The 19,348-nt window shown below is 36.6% G+C and overlaps 1 protein-coding gene and 1 long non-coding RNA gene across 3 annotated transcripts in view; one reads left to right on the top strand and one right to left on the bottom strand.

Annotated features, from left to right (window-relative positions):
- LOC145229863 (dedicator of cytokinesis protein 9-like) overlaps positions 1-13,474 on the bottom strand; it is a 53,352-nt gene extending 39,878 nt beyond the window's left edge. Inside the window, exons 1-16 of one of the 2 annotated variants that reach the window (XM_080095199.1) lie at positions 13,243-13,474; positions 10,840-10,953; positions 10,182-10,271; positions 9,539-9,658; positions 8,950-9,075; positions 6,810-6,953; positions 6,146-6,308; positions 5,719-5,897; positions 4,848-4,991; positions 4,695-4,787; positions 4,290-4,418; positions 3,960-4,097; positions 3,292-3,362; positions 2,902-3,021; positions 2,216-2,295; positions 375-592 (exon numbers count right to left, since the gene is read on the bottom strand). In XM_080095199.1, coding sequence (XP_079951325.1) covers positions 375-592; positions 2,216-2,295; positions 2,902-3,021; positions 3,292-3,362; positions 3,960-4,097; positions 4,290-4,418; positions 4,695-4,787; positions 4,848-4,991; positions 5,719-5,897; positions 6,146-6,308; positions 6,810-6,953; positions 8,950-9,075; positions 9,539-9,658; positions 10,182-10,271; positions 10,840-10,953; positions 13,243-13,362 — 2,049 coding nt within the window. In that variant the 5' untranslated portion in view covers positions 13,363-13,474. The remainder of the gene's footprint in view (positions 1-374; positions 593-2,215; positions 2,296-2,901; positions 3,022-3,291; positions 3,363-3,959; positions 4,098-4,289; positions 4,419-4,694; positions 4,788-4,847; positions 4,992-5,718; positions 5,898-6,145; positions 6,309-6,809; positions 6,954-8,949; positions 9,076-9,538; positions 9,659-10,181; positions 10,272-10,839; positions 10,954-13,242) is intronic. The other variant, XM_080095200.1, reaches the window with a different exon arrangement.
- A 3,303-nt stretch (positions 13,475-16,777) lies between these two features.
- LOC145229110 (uncharacterized) lies at positions 16,778-18,288 on the top strand. The gene is made up of 2 exons (XR_013860360.1): positions 16,778-17,253; positions 17,471-18,288. It is a non-coding gene; the product is annotated as an uncharacterized LOC145229110 (long non-coding RNA).
- The last annotated feature ends 1,060 nt before the right edge of the window (positions 18,289-19,348 follow it).

Raw genomic sequence — 19,348 nt, 5'->3', positions numbered from 1 at the left:
TTATGTTTGTTTCAGAAAGATATTACCTTTACTAGCAAACTCAAAACCAGCCGTCCTCAACCTTTTTTATTGTCGGGGCCAAAAGGTAGTTTTTTATTGTCGGGGCCCAAACGTAGTAGTTTTTAAGTGTGTTACGAAAAGGTGTCAATATCAATAAAGAAAATAATTTGCTGTACAAAAAGTCGTAAGACAACTGTTTATTTGGCAGCAAACAATAATAAATGACGAAAGGTACTACAAGCCTAAAATACAAAGCAAATGGTAAACATAAACAAAACAGCAGTAAGTATGTGCTTTTTTAATAGATATGTAGGTGATAAAAACGATTTTACTATTTATTGTATATTATCATACAGAAGGTTTTACAAATGTACCTTTGCAAATGTCTTTTGATTGTCGTAATTGAGGGCTTTGGGATAAATATAACAGTGATTCGTGTACTCCATGTTTGGGTGTTGGTCGGTGGGAGAGTTTTTGAGAAATTCGTCGACTTCCATCACGGGTTCAGTTCCACCACTGTTCAACTTTCCTGACGTAGGTGATGACGTGGGCATGTACGGTCTGACCGGGACCAACGACGAAGTAAGAATGTCTTCAAGTAATCAGGAAATTGTATTTATGTTTTGGCACTAACATTTAGGTTAAAAATTATACCGGCCTTTTTCGTGTTTATTGAAACATTCTGCTTTTTAGAAGTAACAACAAAGGAGTTCAGTGTATTTCCATCATCGTAACGCCCGAAGCGAAACAGACATTGTTGATAGATAAAACAAATACGCAGCAATATATATTTTCAACGAATCAATACGTTATGTGGTTTCTGATGTGAGATTAATCCTTTTTTTGGAAACAAATAAAATCCATCACACAGCCGGCGATTAATTTCCATAAAAACTAGAAGGGTGGCTTAGCACATATTGCCCTTGCATATACACTATAACCTTTTTTAAAACATAAATATATTTCCTAGGCTTATTTTGTATTGGGTCCCATATTAGCCATCCTCTTTTATAACTTTAGTCGTTTCTGCAGGCAAAAACTCATGGGTCCCCACACATGCAAAGTTGAAAATAATGCAATTCAAGAGATAACCATAAGAAAGTCGGGTGTTGTAAGGTAAAACACAGTGATTGGCACTGGGCTGAAATAATAATACTATGTAGAATACAAACTATAAAATTAGATTCACCCAATGCATTGGGGTGAATATCTGCAGATATTGTTTGAAGTATGTCCTATTTAACGTTTTAAAAAACTGACCCATTTTAGGGGGCTAGTAGGGCAACTAATTGGGTTCGACACACAAACTAAAAAATATATAAAAACCACAACGACTCAATCAATAGTACTGCAAAATTTCAGCCCAATCCGCCAATGTTTAAAATTTCGACCACTAGAGGTGTTTTAAGCAACAACCGTTAATGTTTCTGACGTCATAGGGCTGTTAACAAGCCCCTAACTGCCATGGCGCAAAAACGACCACCAAGCAACCCACCAACGAGCAAAATACAACTGGTTGCCCTTGTAACACTATTGCTCCAAAGAAATCTTTCGTTTGTGGTGCCCAGTAACATGGCATACTATACAAGAAATCCAAATTTCAGCCAATTCTGACACTGTTTAAAAACTCACCCATTTTAGGGGGCTAGCGGGGTAAATACTGGGGTTATCAACAAAAACAAAGTGGGATGCACATCTACATAAATATATCTACCATCTGTGTAAATTTCAGCCAAATCCATCAAACATTTGATGGAAAAACGAGTCGGACAAACTTTGGGTAAAAACACCCATTTTAGGGGGCGAGTGGGGTAAATACTGGGGTTATCAACAAAAACAAAGTGGGATGCACATCTACGTAACTATATCTACCATCTGTGTAAATTTCAGCCGAATCCATCAAACATTTGATGGAAAAACGAGTCGGACAAACTTCGGGGGAAAAATACCAAATTTAGGGGGCTAGTGGGGTAAATACTGGGGTTATCAACAAAAACAAAGTGGGATGCACATCTACATAACTATATCTACCATCTGTGTAAATTTCAGCCAAATCCATCAAACATTTGATGGAAAAACGAGTCAGACAAACTTTGGGAAGAAAAAAAAAAAGAAGAAAAAAACAAAAAAAACAAAAACATTCCGAGTAAAATCAATATGTGTCCCCTTCAGGGAAGGGGACCCATAATACCACAAAATTAATTAAATCTCTTACTTGGCAAATCTCTGGGAACCGAATCAATTCCAAGTCGCAAATCACAATCAATATATTCGAGCTTTGACAATTTTTCGGGTCTAAAAAACAAACAATGTTAAATTTTTATTTTACATCAAAAATTCGGAACAGCACGCATTCGTAAAAAGGTTGGTAAAACGAATAAATATTTTATGTGGGGCACAACGAAATGTCTAAAGGTCGCCAAGAGTCTACAGAGCCAATCCTTAAATGCTGGGTAGTGGGCCGAACGTAAAACCATTATGTTTGCATACAATACCTTAAATTTATTTGCAAAGGTAACGATTCTAAGGGAAGTACGTACTGCAGAACACACAATTTCATATCACTCAAGCTTAAAGTTTACTTCGTGGGCCATGACCGGATTATTGTCCAAACGACATTTGAAACATTGAGTGCTTTCCACGATTGGTAATTGTCATGTAATGTCATCCACATTGGTGGAACACTAAGCAGGTCACACAAGTTCGTTGACATTATCGAACCACTTGCCAAAATATCGAGACAGCATAACCGGGGCGGATGCAAATAAAAAGGTTTTAATTAATTTAAAATATTTAGGTTCTTGTATTTTTTTCATATTCGCCTTTACCAATAGCGAAGTTCAAACCAAAACAATTCTACGCGCCAAATAGTCCGGTTAGTAAATAAGACTGAATAATTACCTTTTAAAGTCAGAAAGAAATTTCAGCAAATCTTCTTCAGCTAGTTTGGACGATTCCTGTTTGTAAACAACTTCAAATCCATGTTGATTAATGTTACCCTTGGTGTCGGTGAACAGTTGCCTAACGACAAATGTTTTTTTAATTATCTACTTCACACCACATATACATTTGCTACCTCAAAAACGGATATGTTGATACATTTAGGTTTACACTTTGTTTATTATGCCGAAAGCAATAAATTAACGTTAAAAGCGCATGGATGTATGAATTTCTCCTTCCAGATATTTTTGAAAAAAATGATTTTTTGAAAATTCTTGTGTCAAAATATTGAAAAGCGAGGATTTCAAAAAAGCCAAACATTCAGTCGAAGTACTGATGACCAATACTCACTTTGCTGTCCACGCGAATGGCATACGGTATTGTCCTAATCTCTGGCAAGCTGTTTTCGCATGCTTTAATACCTGTGTAAAAATATCCACAAATGAGCTAAAACTTGATTAGCAACCCAACGTGTCACTAAGTCAGTTGTACCAAGGAGCCGATTCACAACATAAAGAAATGCATTTACCGACATATATTGCCACATTTAAACACAGACATAAGGGAAAACGCTCACTGGTTTGGTTTTGATTTTGTTACAAAACTGGACTACAATAACAAAGACTAAATAATTTGACAAGGGATGCAGTTGCAATTTGGGTTAAGCGCGCAACCCCATAAAACTTCATTACACTGCCGCGTGACCAAGAGTGGGCAAATATTGGTTAAAGTGAAATCGTTGCCCAAGCAAATACCCGTGCTTGCTCAACAAACCAGGGATTTAGCAATCAAACGCCATATCTTAATCACCCTCATCTAAGACTTGCAAACATACGATATTTTTAGGGAACATGTTAAGTTATATTGCAAAAATGTATTAAAAGATAAATATCCTACGCAACCTTACAACTTTAAAAAGCTATTAAATCATAAGGCATACAAATCCTATGTAAAACTGTAAGTAGATCTTAACGATTGTGCTTCCGATTTTTGTCAAAAATATAAGCAGTAAAGCTTACTTTCAAAGCAGTTTTGTGATTGTCACTGTCAAATTTCATGTAGGGTTGTGCGCACGACTTAATGCTGCCCTGCAAAACTTTTTCAATCTTCGCCACAAGATAGATTTCGCTGTGAGGTTTCGTCACCGAGAAAATTCCCTGCAAAATGTTAACACGAAATATTTTTAAAATCATGTTACCACGAAATTTATTTAAGGCATGACAATGGCAAACACACACTTATTATATCAAAAAGATAAATGATTTATCCAACTTACGTAGATGTTGCATAAGGGCTAAGTGTGCTAAACGCTTTCGGTTTGACCAAGGTAGTAAAATGCGAAGACTTACCTGTTTCGGATAAGCAATCCATTGTGTGTCGACTTTCTGTAATGTAGGTTCGCCCACTTTTGGATCCTCCGATATGTTTGAAGTTCGCTTTGTGTTCGTCAAAGCGCGATCGGGGATCATACGTCGAACCTACGTCACAAGTAAAACAATTATACGTTATTTCAAGTTGCCTTCATACGAATTATAACGTGTAATAAAGTAAAGTGAATTGTGATATTGCTTTGTACAGTGTCATCTAGTTACTGTACTGATAAATGCGTGATTTCTTTTTCAGACAGAACACTAAGGGTTTTCACATGAGGTTAATTTCTCAACGAAAATAAAATCAGTCATTTCGGTTATTACTGAACAATAATATGATAATAAAGAGAAGGTAAAAGAACGTATAAATTTGTGTTTACTTACAAGTGGATGATTCAAATCCACTTGCAAATCCGCTGAAATCTTCCTTCCAGCAGTCACGTCATACAAAGCCAAGGTGACAAAAAACGGCTCCACCTAGATTACAATTCAAATATATAACATATGAATACACATGCACTTTCTCCCTTGACTTACATTAGTGACTGGTTCCTCAGCACCATCAATAACAACCCCAGTCAGTGAGAAGGAAATGCTCTTGCACGACACCAAAACCCGGGTAGACGGTTTAAGGATGGTTGGTGGAACTATGTCTGGAGATTTGTCTTTATTGGCAGGGTTCTGAATGTCAAAATCAAGAACTTTTGATAAATTTGGCGTTCTAAAAGAACGATCACCTTAAACTTGTACGGCCAAGTCCAACTCGCCTGGGGTGATTTCTTAAGCGCTTATGTAAACAGAGGTACATTGACGAACGTTTACAATGGCAGTGAATGTAAATATGAGACTGAAAAGGTTAAACTTGGAGGCGAATGAACAAAAATAGATCGGAATTTTTTTGGTTTTAAAGTTAAAGCATTTGTTAAGCCTACATGTCAAAGCAAGTTTCGATTGAAATAAGACAGTCAACAAAGCTAAAGTTAGCTATGACGGCCGCAGACAGGGCGGCGATGTAATTGCATGTTACGTCACCGTTTCCATTAGGGCGTGAGTAATATATTGGTCAGTGCATCGGAAGAATAAAAGGGGCGTAGGCAACAGCTTTATGTGCCAGAACAAATCATAGCTGAAAAGCAACATCTAAACAAATGATGCATAGGAAATCAGTGTATCTTTAATTGTAATTTTTGTAACTGTAAAAATATTTTGGACTTGGTAAATGTACTGTAAAACTGCGTAAAAAACAAATATGACACAAAAAAAGTATGAGATAGGACTCACTTTAGCTGTGGGTTTACCTTACTATGGAAAACACATGTAATCATCAGCTATATTTTCATCTTTTTCCACATTGGCAGTAGTAAAAACAATATAAACAGATAATAGATAGTTGGCTTATGACACCCACCTTGACGTATCGGTTTTGGAAATCAGGGTAGATACGAAATACATTTTGTCTTCCCTCTTTTCGAGCCATCGAGTTTTTCTGATCAGTTTCTCGTGCATATTTTACCAGTTCCGGATGCATTGTACTCTTGACACCTTCCAAACTTCCGCATGAATCGCCGTTTTGTTTCGATTCTTGTTCTGTGCAAATGAAAATTGGCTATTGCGATGGTCGTCGATCATAAGAGTCTATTGTTCTTTAACTGTGCACAAGTTTCGACAAGCAAGTCATGCAACAACTCAATGCTAATGCATAACTTTGCTAAATAGAAAGTAGTACAAACAACGATCTTATTTAAACTACATGATTGGCCATGTACCAATTGAAAAATGTCGGGTAATGTTTTATCGTAAACAGAAAAAAAAAACGGAACTTATGCAGCACTCACCACATTTGTCCTTTTGTATGACTTGCGCCTCTATGGTGTTTTGCAAAGCCATGTTGATTGTGGCTATCCATTCGTTAGCGTCAGATTCAGTGTCAGCAGCCAACAAGTGACAGGTCTGATCCTGCATCCGAACTTCAAACGCATGTTTTCTACCCTTTGTGGTCTGCAAATATCCAAGGTGCGTTTAAAGCACATCGTCGAACACACGACGTACGTGGGCATGGCTTTACAAGATGCATAGTAATGATGTGTGGTGAACAAAAAACAAACATGCTTGAAATTGGTGAAATCTTTTGCTTCAGTGGGAACTAGTTGTAAGTTAAGTTTTCGAGTGGGTTTGGGAAATCTGGTAGAGTGATCGCCGGCCTTTTTTGACAAACGTGTCAGTTTGATTCCGAGTAAAGAGAGGAATATCAATTTATCACTTTTATTTAATCAAATGAACACCAATTATGCAGTTGCACCCAATAAATACACATCTATACAAAATACAAACCGACATGCGTTAGTAACACAGCACTCAGCGACTTATTTTCAACGAAAAACCGCTTCAATGCCTATTGAAACAACAACCCAGCAAAATGGGCAACCAATGTAAACAGCACTCTTAAAAACAAAAGAAGCAAAATAACGAACTGCACCAGGCACTGATGCATGCACTCACCAGACTCACCGTGTGCGCACCAATACATGAATCAAGATATATAGCTCCTTTCGGGTCCTTGCTGATCTTTTCATCTTTGTAATAGTTGAGGATGTAGGAGCTATCAGGGAGTTGCTTCAGGTGGAAATATCGACGCTTGAATGACTGTCAACGAACAAAACAAACATAAGTTAAATAGTTCCGTTCATGGTTGAATATTCAGGAAAGGTGTCTACACCAGGTCAGCAGTCTTGACATCTGGAAAACGACATTAGAAGATCCTTTATTAGTGCACCAGTGAAAATGTTCAGTTAAAATAATAAGAGTCGTGTCCATGTGTTAGCATTTTGGGTTAAACTGTTCATTTTGGTAAAAACATTGCAAGCTCATTGGTATGTTAACATTTAATCATTCCTGTGCCACAATGAACTGTCAACGACAAATTACTTCCTTGGGTGTGTTGGCAGTATTGCGTCATCATACAATTGGATGTCAGCTGTTTGCCACAAACGTTTAATGCTTGGAACAAAATATCAGTCATCTAGACACGGCATCATTTAAACTAAAAAATGTGTGTAACATTATTTATATACTAGTACGTTTGAAGATCGGGCAAAACAGGAAGGGCACTAAATCTTATTCAATGGTAACCTATTTCCTCAGTTAATTTTCCTGCTATTCACACGCTCTTGTACGATTGCAAATTTCAAGTCATGGCAGATATAAATGACTCAAGTATAAAGGACACTTCAAGCTGTTTGCTTTTAAACAGACCAAGCTATCGGTGCATTGTGAATGGTCTATTTTGTGTTGGAAAAATGCACGACTACAAAAATACCAAACATCAATTATAGCACTTGCTTTAATCTGAATTTTGACTGTTTTGCGCAAAAAAGGCTTGTAACCTACGTCACTGACAAAAGTTATGTTCTTAAAGCGCAAGGGCGGATGTAACTTGGTCGGAAATATGACGTCACCTTTCACGTCACAAATCAAAGTCGTGCCTTGACCAGACGCGCTGCAAGATACCTTTTTATAACTAAACATCAAATTAGTAAATTGCTTTTTGCGATGCAGGTACAACTGTAGTGATTTTTATGTGTAATAAATAGGGCAATTATTTTTTGACCTAAAAAACGACAAATTTTGACTTTAAAAAACTTTTTTTTGACAAAATTTTGACCTATGAAGAATTCAAGTGGTTAAATGACACATTATTGTACGAAAAGTTTAAATATGGCTGTAGGCTAATCTAACTAGAGCGAAAAATGTGCAAAAGTCTAACAGAAGGGCAAAAATCTGAACGCATACCTAGCTTATTCTGAAAACGGAAATGAGCTAATCAAAAATCACTGTCAAAAAACTGCAGCTAAGACAAAACGAAAATTGTTCAATACATTTGTCTAAACGAAAGATACACGAAGTATCTAAAGCAAAACCGAAGCAAGAGCTGCACCTAACTTACAGCTGCTGTAAAATGACTTGGAACCTACTAAAATTGTGCACGTTTTGAGGTATGTTGAGCATCACACCATGTCAACCTAATTATTTCAATCACTTGATGGTTTATGATTCACAAGAAGGAGATAATGGGCCATTTACAACAGTATAAAGTAGGCTACAAGGTGTGAAATGAAAAGTTCACTGACATGCAACCTCTACAACACCACGACAATGCAGTTTCTAAACAATTTTAACTTTGTAAAAAAAATTGACTTTGTAAACAATTTTGACATTTTTTGACCTATTCTAAAAATTTTGACAAATTTTTGACTTTATTTGACAAGTCAAAAAATAATTGCCTTAGTAATAAATGTCACCCATACACATTGATTGGTGCTGGAAGCACCAGATTAATTGTAACTAATACGTCCGGAATTGAACGAGTACTGGAATATTGTAAAAAATTAATGCAAGTCATTCTTGACCAGGCAACCCTAAGAGTGCCCACCCAACTTCGATTGTAATCAAAACTGCATTTTCAATGCTGCAAAAGTTTACACAAAAAAGTCAATAGGAATATATATGTGAGAAGTTCGACAAGCTCTGTTGCAATCATTAGCAACATGTTCTTTCATGTCTTCAAGTATACGGTGATGTGTATACCGAGGCTATTTGCAAACATAAAATGAACTTACAAGAAACTGTTGTTTATACTCACCCGAATCGAAATGCTGGATACTCCATATGCGGGGGCCTTATGTAAATAGCCCATACGCGTCACCCCTTCTTTTTGTACAGTGTTAACGTCGTCTTCTAGTCCAGTCGCTTCGTCGACTTCGAAAACCTATCAAGAAATTGAAGTCAACATTACAGGAGTCTAAAGTTGCTTAAAACCGTGCAATGCATTATGTTATTGAATTCAGAAATTCAGTGGCCGGTTGCAAATGGAAATTTTCCCTAGGGACTTGTATCAATTAGGCTCAGGATGGAGTGCTCCTGTACAGTGGCTATTTGTCGATTGTGGTGGTTTTATATTGATTGCGGTAAACGTGGTGTGTTCAGGTTAACCACATCATACCGAAACAAGCAATTGTAGATTCATAAATGGTTTTGCTAATCATGGGTATGGTTTAAAAATAAACGTTTAAATAGGGTTGGGCACATCACTGAAGAAACATCAACAAAATACAACCCGTCTGTCTCAAGTTACAGCAAAACACAACAGAGCTAATGTTGGTGATTGATACATAATCACAGTGCGAGGGCAGGGAGAAACTGTGCAGCGCCATGTAATAAACATAAAATACCTGTTCGGGTAAGACTGGTGGACCATTGTCGTCGTTGGAGGGTAGGTCGAGATAACTGCCAGCATAAGCCTCATATTTATTTTCCACCAAGTTCCAGTTTTGTGTGTAAGTCTTGATGCACTACAATGTTGACATAACTTGGTTTGTTGACATATTACACACCGCGCCTTTGTTTGTTTTGTTTGAGATTTATTACTTTCGAGTCAATTGTTTTTGGCGTTTTGGTGAATATGGATAAGGGAGGGCAAGTCTGCTAGACTTTGAAACAACGCACACATGAACAAATCGTGTACAAATCCGTGTCCCTCAGCTAAATTCATGTTAATACAAAGTTTGTTTCCAAAAAAGAGTGATTTACGTCACACCTGAGTTATTATTGTATTATCAATAGTGACATCATAGAATTTTTCAATATCAAAAAATTGCAAACGATTCAACATAATTTCACAAATTTTAGAAACCCTGACAGTTAATTGTTACATCTAATTACAGGTCAGAACCCTAACAGGTAATTATTTTTCAAAAACTAAAAAGAACAGGCCATTGGCCCGACACACACAATCGCAAAAAAACGACCAAATAATTATGCATATGGACTTTAAACAGATTACATGCATAAAGTGCTTCGTGACAGAAGTCTTACCTCTTTCACAAAGAGACTTGACGCTTCTTTGGACGCACCCACAGGGACAGTGTCCACTACCGTCCGTCGTTCACGGGCCCGTGTGGTGGCCTAGTGTAAACAAAACAAAAAGGTCAACAAATCAATAGCATTGTTTGACAGGCTGTTGTCGTTCAAACGTGTGAAATGGCAGCAGTTTGGCACACATACTCCCTCACAAACACATGTTTTCCAAATATGTCCCAGTAGCAAATTACTCCGGCAGAATTGGCAATAAACAGGGAACGGAAGTATGGACACAGTTCCAAAACGAGCGGCAAATTTTGTTTCCAATGGTTGAATAGGATCAAATAATACACTTTGCTAAGTATTATTTAGGCTCTTTCAGAAACCGCAAATTACACACAATCTTGCACAAGGCCTGGAGATTTTTATGCGAATAAGTACATGCATGGTTGTCGTCATAATTAACTGAGTCTAATAGCACGATTGTGTTTAAATTAAGAAAAAAACGTTACTATTTCTAATACAAATCATTCAGTGAACAGTCCAACGCAAGTGGTATGAGAAAGCTCATGAAAGTATTTGGGCAATGGTGTCTTATCAGACATGGTGTAGCAAACTGATAAACATTGTCTTCTGCTAGATTGCTTGACGTTCACCACTTCACTTTACATACCGCAATGTCGTCGGATGGAAAAGTGAGGAGGTTGCGTTGAGAATCGTGTTGGATTTCGGATGCTCTTTTTAACACGTAAGCCTCGTAATCGACTGGTTCCGATGATTTTATATCCTGAAAACAAAATAGCAAATTTATAGGCCGCAATGTCATGGCATTAAATCTGAATATCACCGATTTACATCAAAACAACGCAACAAACAAGACAAAAAGTCATATACTGAAATAAGTACAATCTGCCAAACGTCGAAAGTTTCTCAGTGTCACTAAACAACGAAGGCCTACGTAACCACCTTAACAGGAGCTATCTCAGCCCACATAAAGCAATTTATAACTAATTACACTACCCACGATAAAAAACTGCTGTATCAGTGTATGGAAACTGGCGTAAAACGTTTATTGCAAAAGGTACTACACACCTGCTTACGGGAATCCTCACTGGTTACAAGAATGTTTGGCAAAGAAGCCATAACAAGCAGATCTACTGAGCAAAAAAACGCTATAAAAGCTTAACTGGCTTCAGTGCCGTATTCTAAACCCACGTCTTGGTGTAATGCCAAATCTTAGAAGGAAATGGAATTGTTGTCAAACACTCGCCCACGTTTTGTGTTGCGCTTTATAACTGTGACACATTGTATCATGTTTATACCTTACATATAATTTGCATATTTAGTAAACGATCTTAATCAATGATGAAATGTAAGAAACGTATTTTGTGCCTATTCGAACAAGCAAGGGCACGAAAAGAGTGTTTCATAAAAAGCATCAATACAACTGGTTGCACAGGCAAACCTAACACAAAATTCTTTCCTCAGCAATACAAATTGGAGGTCACAAAAATTTCCATATTCTCGCCAAAACAACATGTGTTTGCTTTAGCAAAACGTGTATGCAACGTAATACTGGAGGGGAGCAATGCACATTATGCACACAAGCGGAAGTGTTCCGTAAAAACTCTACAGGGCGCGTCATTCAATGGAGTTTCTTGAACAAACACAAACAGCTCACGTTTTAAAGCCTCAATTCTACGATCATATAATCGCTTAATCGGTCACGCTTTAATGAAGAGCAGTCGACAAACTTCGCTACATAGCTGTGCTGCCTTAATCGCCTTTTCAGCATATTATTATCGCTATGCCTAAATTGCTGTCTGATTTCATGCGGTGTAGACAACAATCGTACATGCGAATTCGGACGAGAGTAGGTTAACAGTTTCACATTCAGAAACATATCCAACAGTTTCAAATGTTTACAATGCTATACTATCCTAAAGCTCTATCTTCTGATGCATTCCGAAGGCAATGAAAAAACCCTCAAAACTAACAAAAACAAACCATTGTCAAACCTAACAAGTTTCCATCTGTTCGAGATTTATTAGGTTAAACCTGATAAGTTTACTTAGCTGTTAGAAACTTAAGCAAATCCTCAGTAAAGCAAGTAACTTTCCTGTTGTCACACCCCTATGTCACGACAAATGAGAACAATCAGGGTTCTTTTCGTGCAGTGGGAAACATTTGTTGCTCCCTAAATAAATCAATACGAACTTAGCTGACAAACTGCGTCACAGATCATACGTATGTGTATTCACGTTCAATTTTAGGCACGTTTTTGCTAACAGTCTTCATGTTGCACCGTAACCTGAGTAAGTCCATTCAATTGGCCCGAGGCTAAATTGCACAATTCTAACGGTAAAATGTGCGATTTTCCACTCATAAGTGCGCCCGGTGAGCAGCGAAGCGTTTCAGCACAGGGCCGTCACAGGTGAGGAAGGTTGTGCTATTCCAACGCTCTGTAACCAACCAACCAGTCACAACTCAGGTATTTTTCGATCCGCATTTTCTCTGCACTTATTTCATCAAAAGTAAAAACTTTCCCCATGGCTCAGAACGCCACATAAGTGCTACCACGTGCGATCAATAGCCATGATATCACCCCTGAACCTGCCCTTATAGGGAAAAACCACTCATCTTTAGGGAATGGCAATACGTCATTTTTGCCAACAAAGGTTTCCCACGGTTATATGTGCAAGGCATTAGAAAAACAAAGTCATGATTTTGTCTGAATGAACTGCACCAAGAAAAGTGAAGTGTAATGGACAATTTTACTGTAAAACTATAAAACCAAAACATACACTATGCTAACCTTTACACACAGGTTAGAAACTGGAAAAATAATAGTAAAATTGAGAGGGATGTACTACATAGTTAAAATCAGCATGACATGCATAGATTTCACATACACACTTTTTTGACAAGTTTCGGAATAAACCTTTTGTTAATTTTGTGCATTTGTAATTAAAATTTGCTTTTCCTTACAGATTACAGTTTTTATTTTTATCATCTTTTTTAGTTTCCAAACATTTTATTTCGAATTATGGTTAAAAGTTTTAGGTATTGTACTTACTATCTCAAATCCAGTAGAGTAGATACTACTAGCTCTTGCAGCTATGCTTGCACTCTCTCTTCTTTTTGATGCAGTGCCTTTGCGCTTGAGGCCTTGGGCAAAACGTCTTGTTTCAGGCATTTTGGCATGTAAATGTACACTAGTCCAGATTTTCAGTGTACCATTTTCACAGAATATAAAAACACAATAGTAACAAATAATTGTCTAAAAAAAAAGTTTTCAATCTTAAAACTTTTTGCATACAATCTGTCAATTTCGTAATCCACCCAACAAAGTTGTACAAACAGCCAGCTTAAACAACAAAAAAAGATACAGTATTTGTTTTTTAAATAATTGCTGAAGCTTAAAAAGGCAAAACACTGGTTTTTGGGTACAACACAATGTCTCACATAAACAATGCATTATTTTGAAATGGTGTGACACTGTAACGTGTATTCAACTACAAGTCCGAAATATGTTTAAGATGAAAATTGAGTTGCTTTGAAAGCATAGAAATGCAAGTAATACAGTCTTGGAAAAGGTTGCAAAATATGGAATGGAAGGCAAACTACCATTCAAGAGACGAATAACAAGACCACCAGACATTAAATCAGTTATTCCCAAAATCAGTTGTTTTTTGGGCATGTTTATTACCTCATGTCTACAACGACTGATGAAGTACATAAAATAGTAATAATAAAATAAAATCCTGAAGTTAATATGACTTTTTTCATTTAGTGGCGTTGTTGTTTTCATGAGAACAAAAAAATTACCACACTAAACTATGTAACAAATAGGCCTTTTATTTGACACCGCATTTTATTACCCTGTATTGGTGATACACAAGGTTACAAATCCCTACATTGAAGACTTGAATTAACTTAAATATCAGGCAAAAAACATTAACATTACTCAATTTATCTCATTAAGTTTCAAATGTTGCATTAATATGAAAAAAGCACAGCTGTTTGTGCAATGGTTTGGTTGCCTGCTTGTAACAGTTTGGACATGATTTTAACTGCAAAAAAATAAATGGAAAAGTAATACTGCATCAATTAAAAACCAAACCATTGCACAAACAGCTGTCTCGGTTTTTTTCAAAATGTTTTCAAATCAAAACCCTATCCACACCAGCCTTTTCTACACTAGTTTTAAATTGAATGTATTGTGATTTGAAGATTAAAAAATAAATAAACACAAACAAAGGTTGACTATATGTGTGAATAAAACCCTGAACATGCCAACTTAATTATATACAGTCAAATGATAGTTGTGAAGTTCTTGAGTAAGAGGAAAAATAAAATGAAGAAAACTCAGACACTTTGTCTGAACAAATTGATGCATCTCCAAATTTTCACCTTATTTTTTGTTTAAGGTAACTACACTATAGTATACACACAGCCCTTGAAACACATCGTTTGACTTTGATATGCCTTGCATTAAATACTTCACAAATTAAAGCGAGCAAAGTTTTTCTTTTACATTTTATGTTGGCAGCTGGCGCAAATGCCTCATAAACAAATATTTTGTAAAAATATAAAACTCTAACAAGTTTGTAAAGCTCTTCTGGCAAATGTAGTTGGCAGCAATAGCTTATATAAAACTCTAACCTCTACCACTGACCACAATATTTTGCTTTCCTGTTAACCTCTTTCTTTAATGTTCGTCTCAAATTTAGTTTTACGTTCAGCTTTTGTTTCTAATACATTAACTGGAGTTACCACCGAAACATCATTTCCGCATGTCAACCTCCGAATACAACAATGCAACATTTAGTCTGCAAAGCTTCATGTTAGCAATCAGCATCATCAACACTGCCAACAACCAGCACTAACACGCTCAGGCATTTCTGTGTAACATTACCGACTGTTTCTGTCTGAAAACTGAAAAGTAAACAAGAAATGCCGCCGCTCCCGTGATTTTCGCTTTTCCCTCATCCACTTTAGTTACCGGTTCTTTTAGTTCTTTGCTTAATGTTTTCAGTGTTTGCAAAATATCGAAGAAGCAAAAATCTTCCCAATAATAATCCATTGCAAGTTCAATCACTCGTAATGTAGAATTGTAAAATCCACAGTGTTTCTGCGTTTTAAAGTTTTAATTTGGGAATTCCCCGGCAAGATCTCAGAAAACTTGATTTGTTTGTGTAAAAACTTCCAAATAAATTTATCGTTTCTTGTTTCAATCTTCTTATCTCAACGGTCTGTCTTGTTCATTTGTTTCGTGGGCGGGCAACGCATGAATGCGTTTTATGCTCACAATGAGTTTGTAGAATCATTTTTGCCTACATTTTTGATTTAAGGCATTAGTTCAGCCAAATAGTAGTCTCTGGTTCAACCATAGCATACTAAACACAGTGGTCTATGGTTCAACCAATCAGGTTCCGCTACTAGGATGCAGCAGATACTACTTGACCGACACAAAATTAGAACCACCAAACTTGTGAACAAGTTTCATACAACTTGTCAAATCGACCATCTTGAAATTTGTTTAGGCATCCTAACGTTTTTATCTGAGTTCAATGTAACTTATTTTATCACAAGGAACAGAAAAGGCTTCTTTGCGCACAATATATAACGTCTCAAAAGTCTCAAAAAAAAAGAATTCTTTGCGCACAATATATAACGTCTCAAACGTCTCTGTAATGTCACAAACTCCGATTAGATCATGATGCACGTAATCATGCGAATCACGGTGAAATCCTGAATGTTGCAGTGAAAAATTCAACAATACCTTTTACCGTTTAGCTAATTTTTTTTATTTAGCTTTGACTTTGTATTCAAATTGGACCCCGAGTCCTATTTAGGAAAATGAAACGACCGTTACGTTAATCAAATTTACGAACCGTAAATTACACTTTCTTAAAAACCCAAACCGGAGTTGAACCCTATATTTTTGGCGTTGAAATTAAATCGAAACCGAACCGGTAAAATGCACAATGTATTTTTTTAAATGCAGCATATAGCCACCTCGGAAAGTAGAACAGCGGACTAAAAAAATACACGAGATGATAGCTACAGCTATATAGGGCGTGTCAAAATTGACAGGTTGTAAGATGTCTTGCCGTGCCCATAATGCACAGTCTAAACTAAACCCTTTTACGTTTTGCTAATGCCGTGTAGATAATTGGAAGAATTACACAACTATATACGCAACATGGGATAAAAACTGGTTTAAAAACCGCAAACCCGCTTCGATTTTGCCTAAATCGGAACCAATTCTCCCAATTTTGAACCTGAACCGAACCCGAAACTATACTAAATAGTGAACCCGGACCAAACCTGAATCCACATGGCAAGCGGTTCGACTCCCTGCAGTAATTCAATTCATTTATTTACGTGATGACACTACGTAGGATCAGCTTGAACCACAAGTGGTTATACAGGAGCTGACCCTGAACAATTCAAGGGTTGCAAGACAACTGATAAGCTATATTGAACAACAACAAAAAATAAACATGCATGTATGTTGCGAAAGTGTTGTAGTAAATAATAAAACAAAGACAGGCAAACAAATATGTTATGAATAGATCATTACATTATTTCTATGAAACAGCACCCGATCCGTCTGGAAGTCCCCGATTAAAGTCGGCTGTGTTACGCAGAATAATGCGTTTCTTATCGGGCGGGATTAGAATCTTTAGAACCTGTGTTATAACACAGCCCGATTGCGGACGGTTTTGTCGGTAATGGCAGTGGAGCATTAAATTTGTTTTTTATTGGCAAATATTATTTTTGCTGTGATAATAATCGCAGGTAAATTGGGTTTTATATCAAAATGGCAGTTGATTGTAAAACAGCAAGACAAAAACAAATGCATTCTAAGCTGTGAAATGAATATGTTAAACACTAAAATGAGCCAAGAATCAAGATTGAAGTACCTGATTGGCATCAAGGTTCTGGCAATGAAGCAATGCAAAGAGACCTTTCAGTGAGAAGAATTTCAAGTTCTTACCTTTGTATGAAGCAAAGTGAGGACCAGCACACTATGTCATATGAGGGCTTGTAGATTGGATTTGAATTGAAATGATTTACAGTAAGTGGCTGCCTTGTTACTGCCTTTCTGAACTCAACTCTTTCTGTATTTCATGTTATTTTCAATTTTAGCACAGTTAAAACCCCCAATATTGAATATTAACTCTGTTTTATAACACTTGACTGCTTATTGGTGGCTAAACTCAAGCCTCTTTTGTTTAACCCATAATTGTCAAGTCAAATGAGCATACACTTTATCTTCATTTTTTTTATTGCAGTTCACCATCCGGGAAAAATGCTTAAAGCTTGAAAAAATCAACAGAAACATTCCATATCAAAAAAATTGAAGAAACTCTTTCATTGCGGAAGAATTTTGTCGACAAAAACAGCTCTCTCTTAAAGTGTCAGCAAAATCATTGATGTATACGACCTGTTACTTGCCTCACAGGAGAAAATTGTATGTCGAGATATGCGCCACATACTTTAGTTTTACATGAATCAAATCGGAATATGTGTTATTTCTTTTCCACTGTTCTACCTGCCTGCAAGTTTATTTATTAGTTCTTATACCCAAATTAAGAATTTGTATTCAAACATTTGTAGGCGTTGATATTATTTTACCTCCATGGTGATTATGGTCTCATGTAAATTCTGAGAATGTTTTGCACTCTGATGTAGAATCGGACAGTAAACGTGATTCATCAGACATAAATTGACAACCTCTAATTTTGACCAGTAGTCTGCATGATAGCATGTTGTAACAATTGAGTGGTTCAACCTCATCTTTCACATGATATCCGGTTTAATTTTCTTGATAATTCAGCAAATCATTACATTTTCAGCTGTACAATATTGTTTCACCTTTTTGTTTTATTTTAGTCTGTTTACTTAAAGATCCTTGTTTAGTATGTACTATGTACTTGTAAATGCAGGTTTTAACTGACCAATCAACCAATTGCTGTGAATGTAATTATTTATTCTCTTCCCATTTATTTCTGCTTTCATATAACTATGGGACTCAACTTGAAAATGTTGAAGTGTGGAAATTGGGTTCATAAGGTGCTTTTTCCATCAATAAAGTGTTGTCCTCACTGTGCATTTGGTGTTTCATCATTTTCATTAGTACAGGCTTTAACGTGTTTGAGACCACTAACGACTTGAGGTATATGTAAACGGTTTTTACACGCCAACTCTAAACAACATTCAGTAAACGCATGCAAAATATCGTTAAAATCTGATCATAACCTCGAAAATGAGAGGCGTACGTCGTAAGCGAATACATGACATAACCGCTTTAAAAATGATTTTTGCGCTGTCGAATTATGTAGCCTATAAAAGCTCCAGATGACAAACGGTTTAAGGTAAACGCAAACGGTTTTTACACGCCAACTCTAAACAACATTCAGTAAACGCATGCAAAATATGGTTTAAATCTGATCATAACCTCGTAAATGAGAGACGTGCATCATAAGCGAACGCAGGACATGACCGCTTTAAAAATGATTTTTGCGCTGTCGAATTAAGTAGCCTATAAAAGCTTCAGATTTTAAACGGTTAAAGATAAACACAAACGGTTTTCACAGGTCAACTCTAAAATACATCCAGTAAAGGCATACAAAATATCGTTTAAATCTGATCATAACCTCGTAAATGAGAGACGTGCATCATAAGCGAACGCAGGACATGACCGCTTTAAAAATGATTTTTGCGCTGTCGAATTAAGTAGCCTATACAAGCTCCAGATTTTAAACGGTTTAAGATAAACACAAACAGTTTTCACAGGTCAACTCCAAAATACAGCTAGTAAACGCATACAAAACATCGTTTAAATGTGATAATAACTTCAAACCGTTTAAAATCTGGAACCTGTACATGCTATATGGGTAGACCGCGCAAAAATCATTTTACAGCGGTCATGCCCTGCGTTCGCTTATGATGCACGCCTCTCATTTACGAGGTTATGATCAGATTCATACGACATTTTGTATGCCTTTACTGGATGTATTTTAGAGTTGATCTGTGAAAACCGTTTGTGTTTATCTTTAACCGTTTAAAATCTGGAGCTTTTATAGGCTACATAATTCGACAGCGCAAAAATCATTTTTAAAGCGGTCATGTCCTGCGTTCGCTTATGATGCACGCCTCTCATTTTCGAG

Source organism: Phallusia mammillata, chromosome 5 (assembly GCF_965637545.1).
Source record: "Phallusia mammillata chromosome 5, kaPhaMamm4.hap1.1, whole genome shotgun sequence".
Classification (NCBI taxonomy): Eukaryota; Metazoa; Chordata; class Ascidiacea; order Phlebobranchia; family Ascidiidae; genus Phallusia; species Phallusia mammillata.
This window is presented reverse-complemented; position numbering and strand designations above follow the sequence as displayed.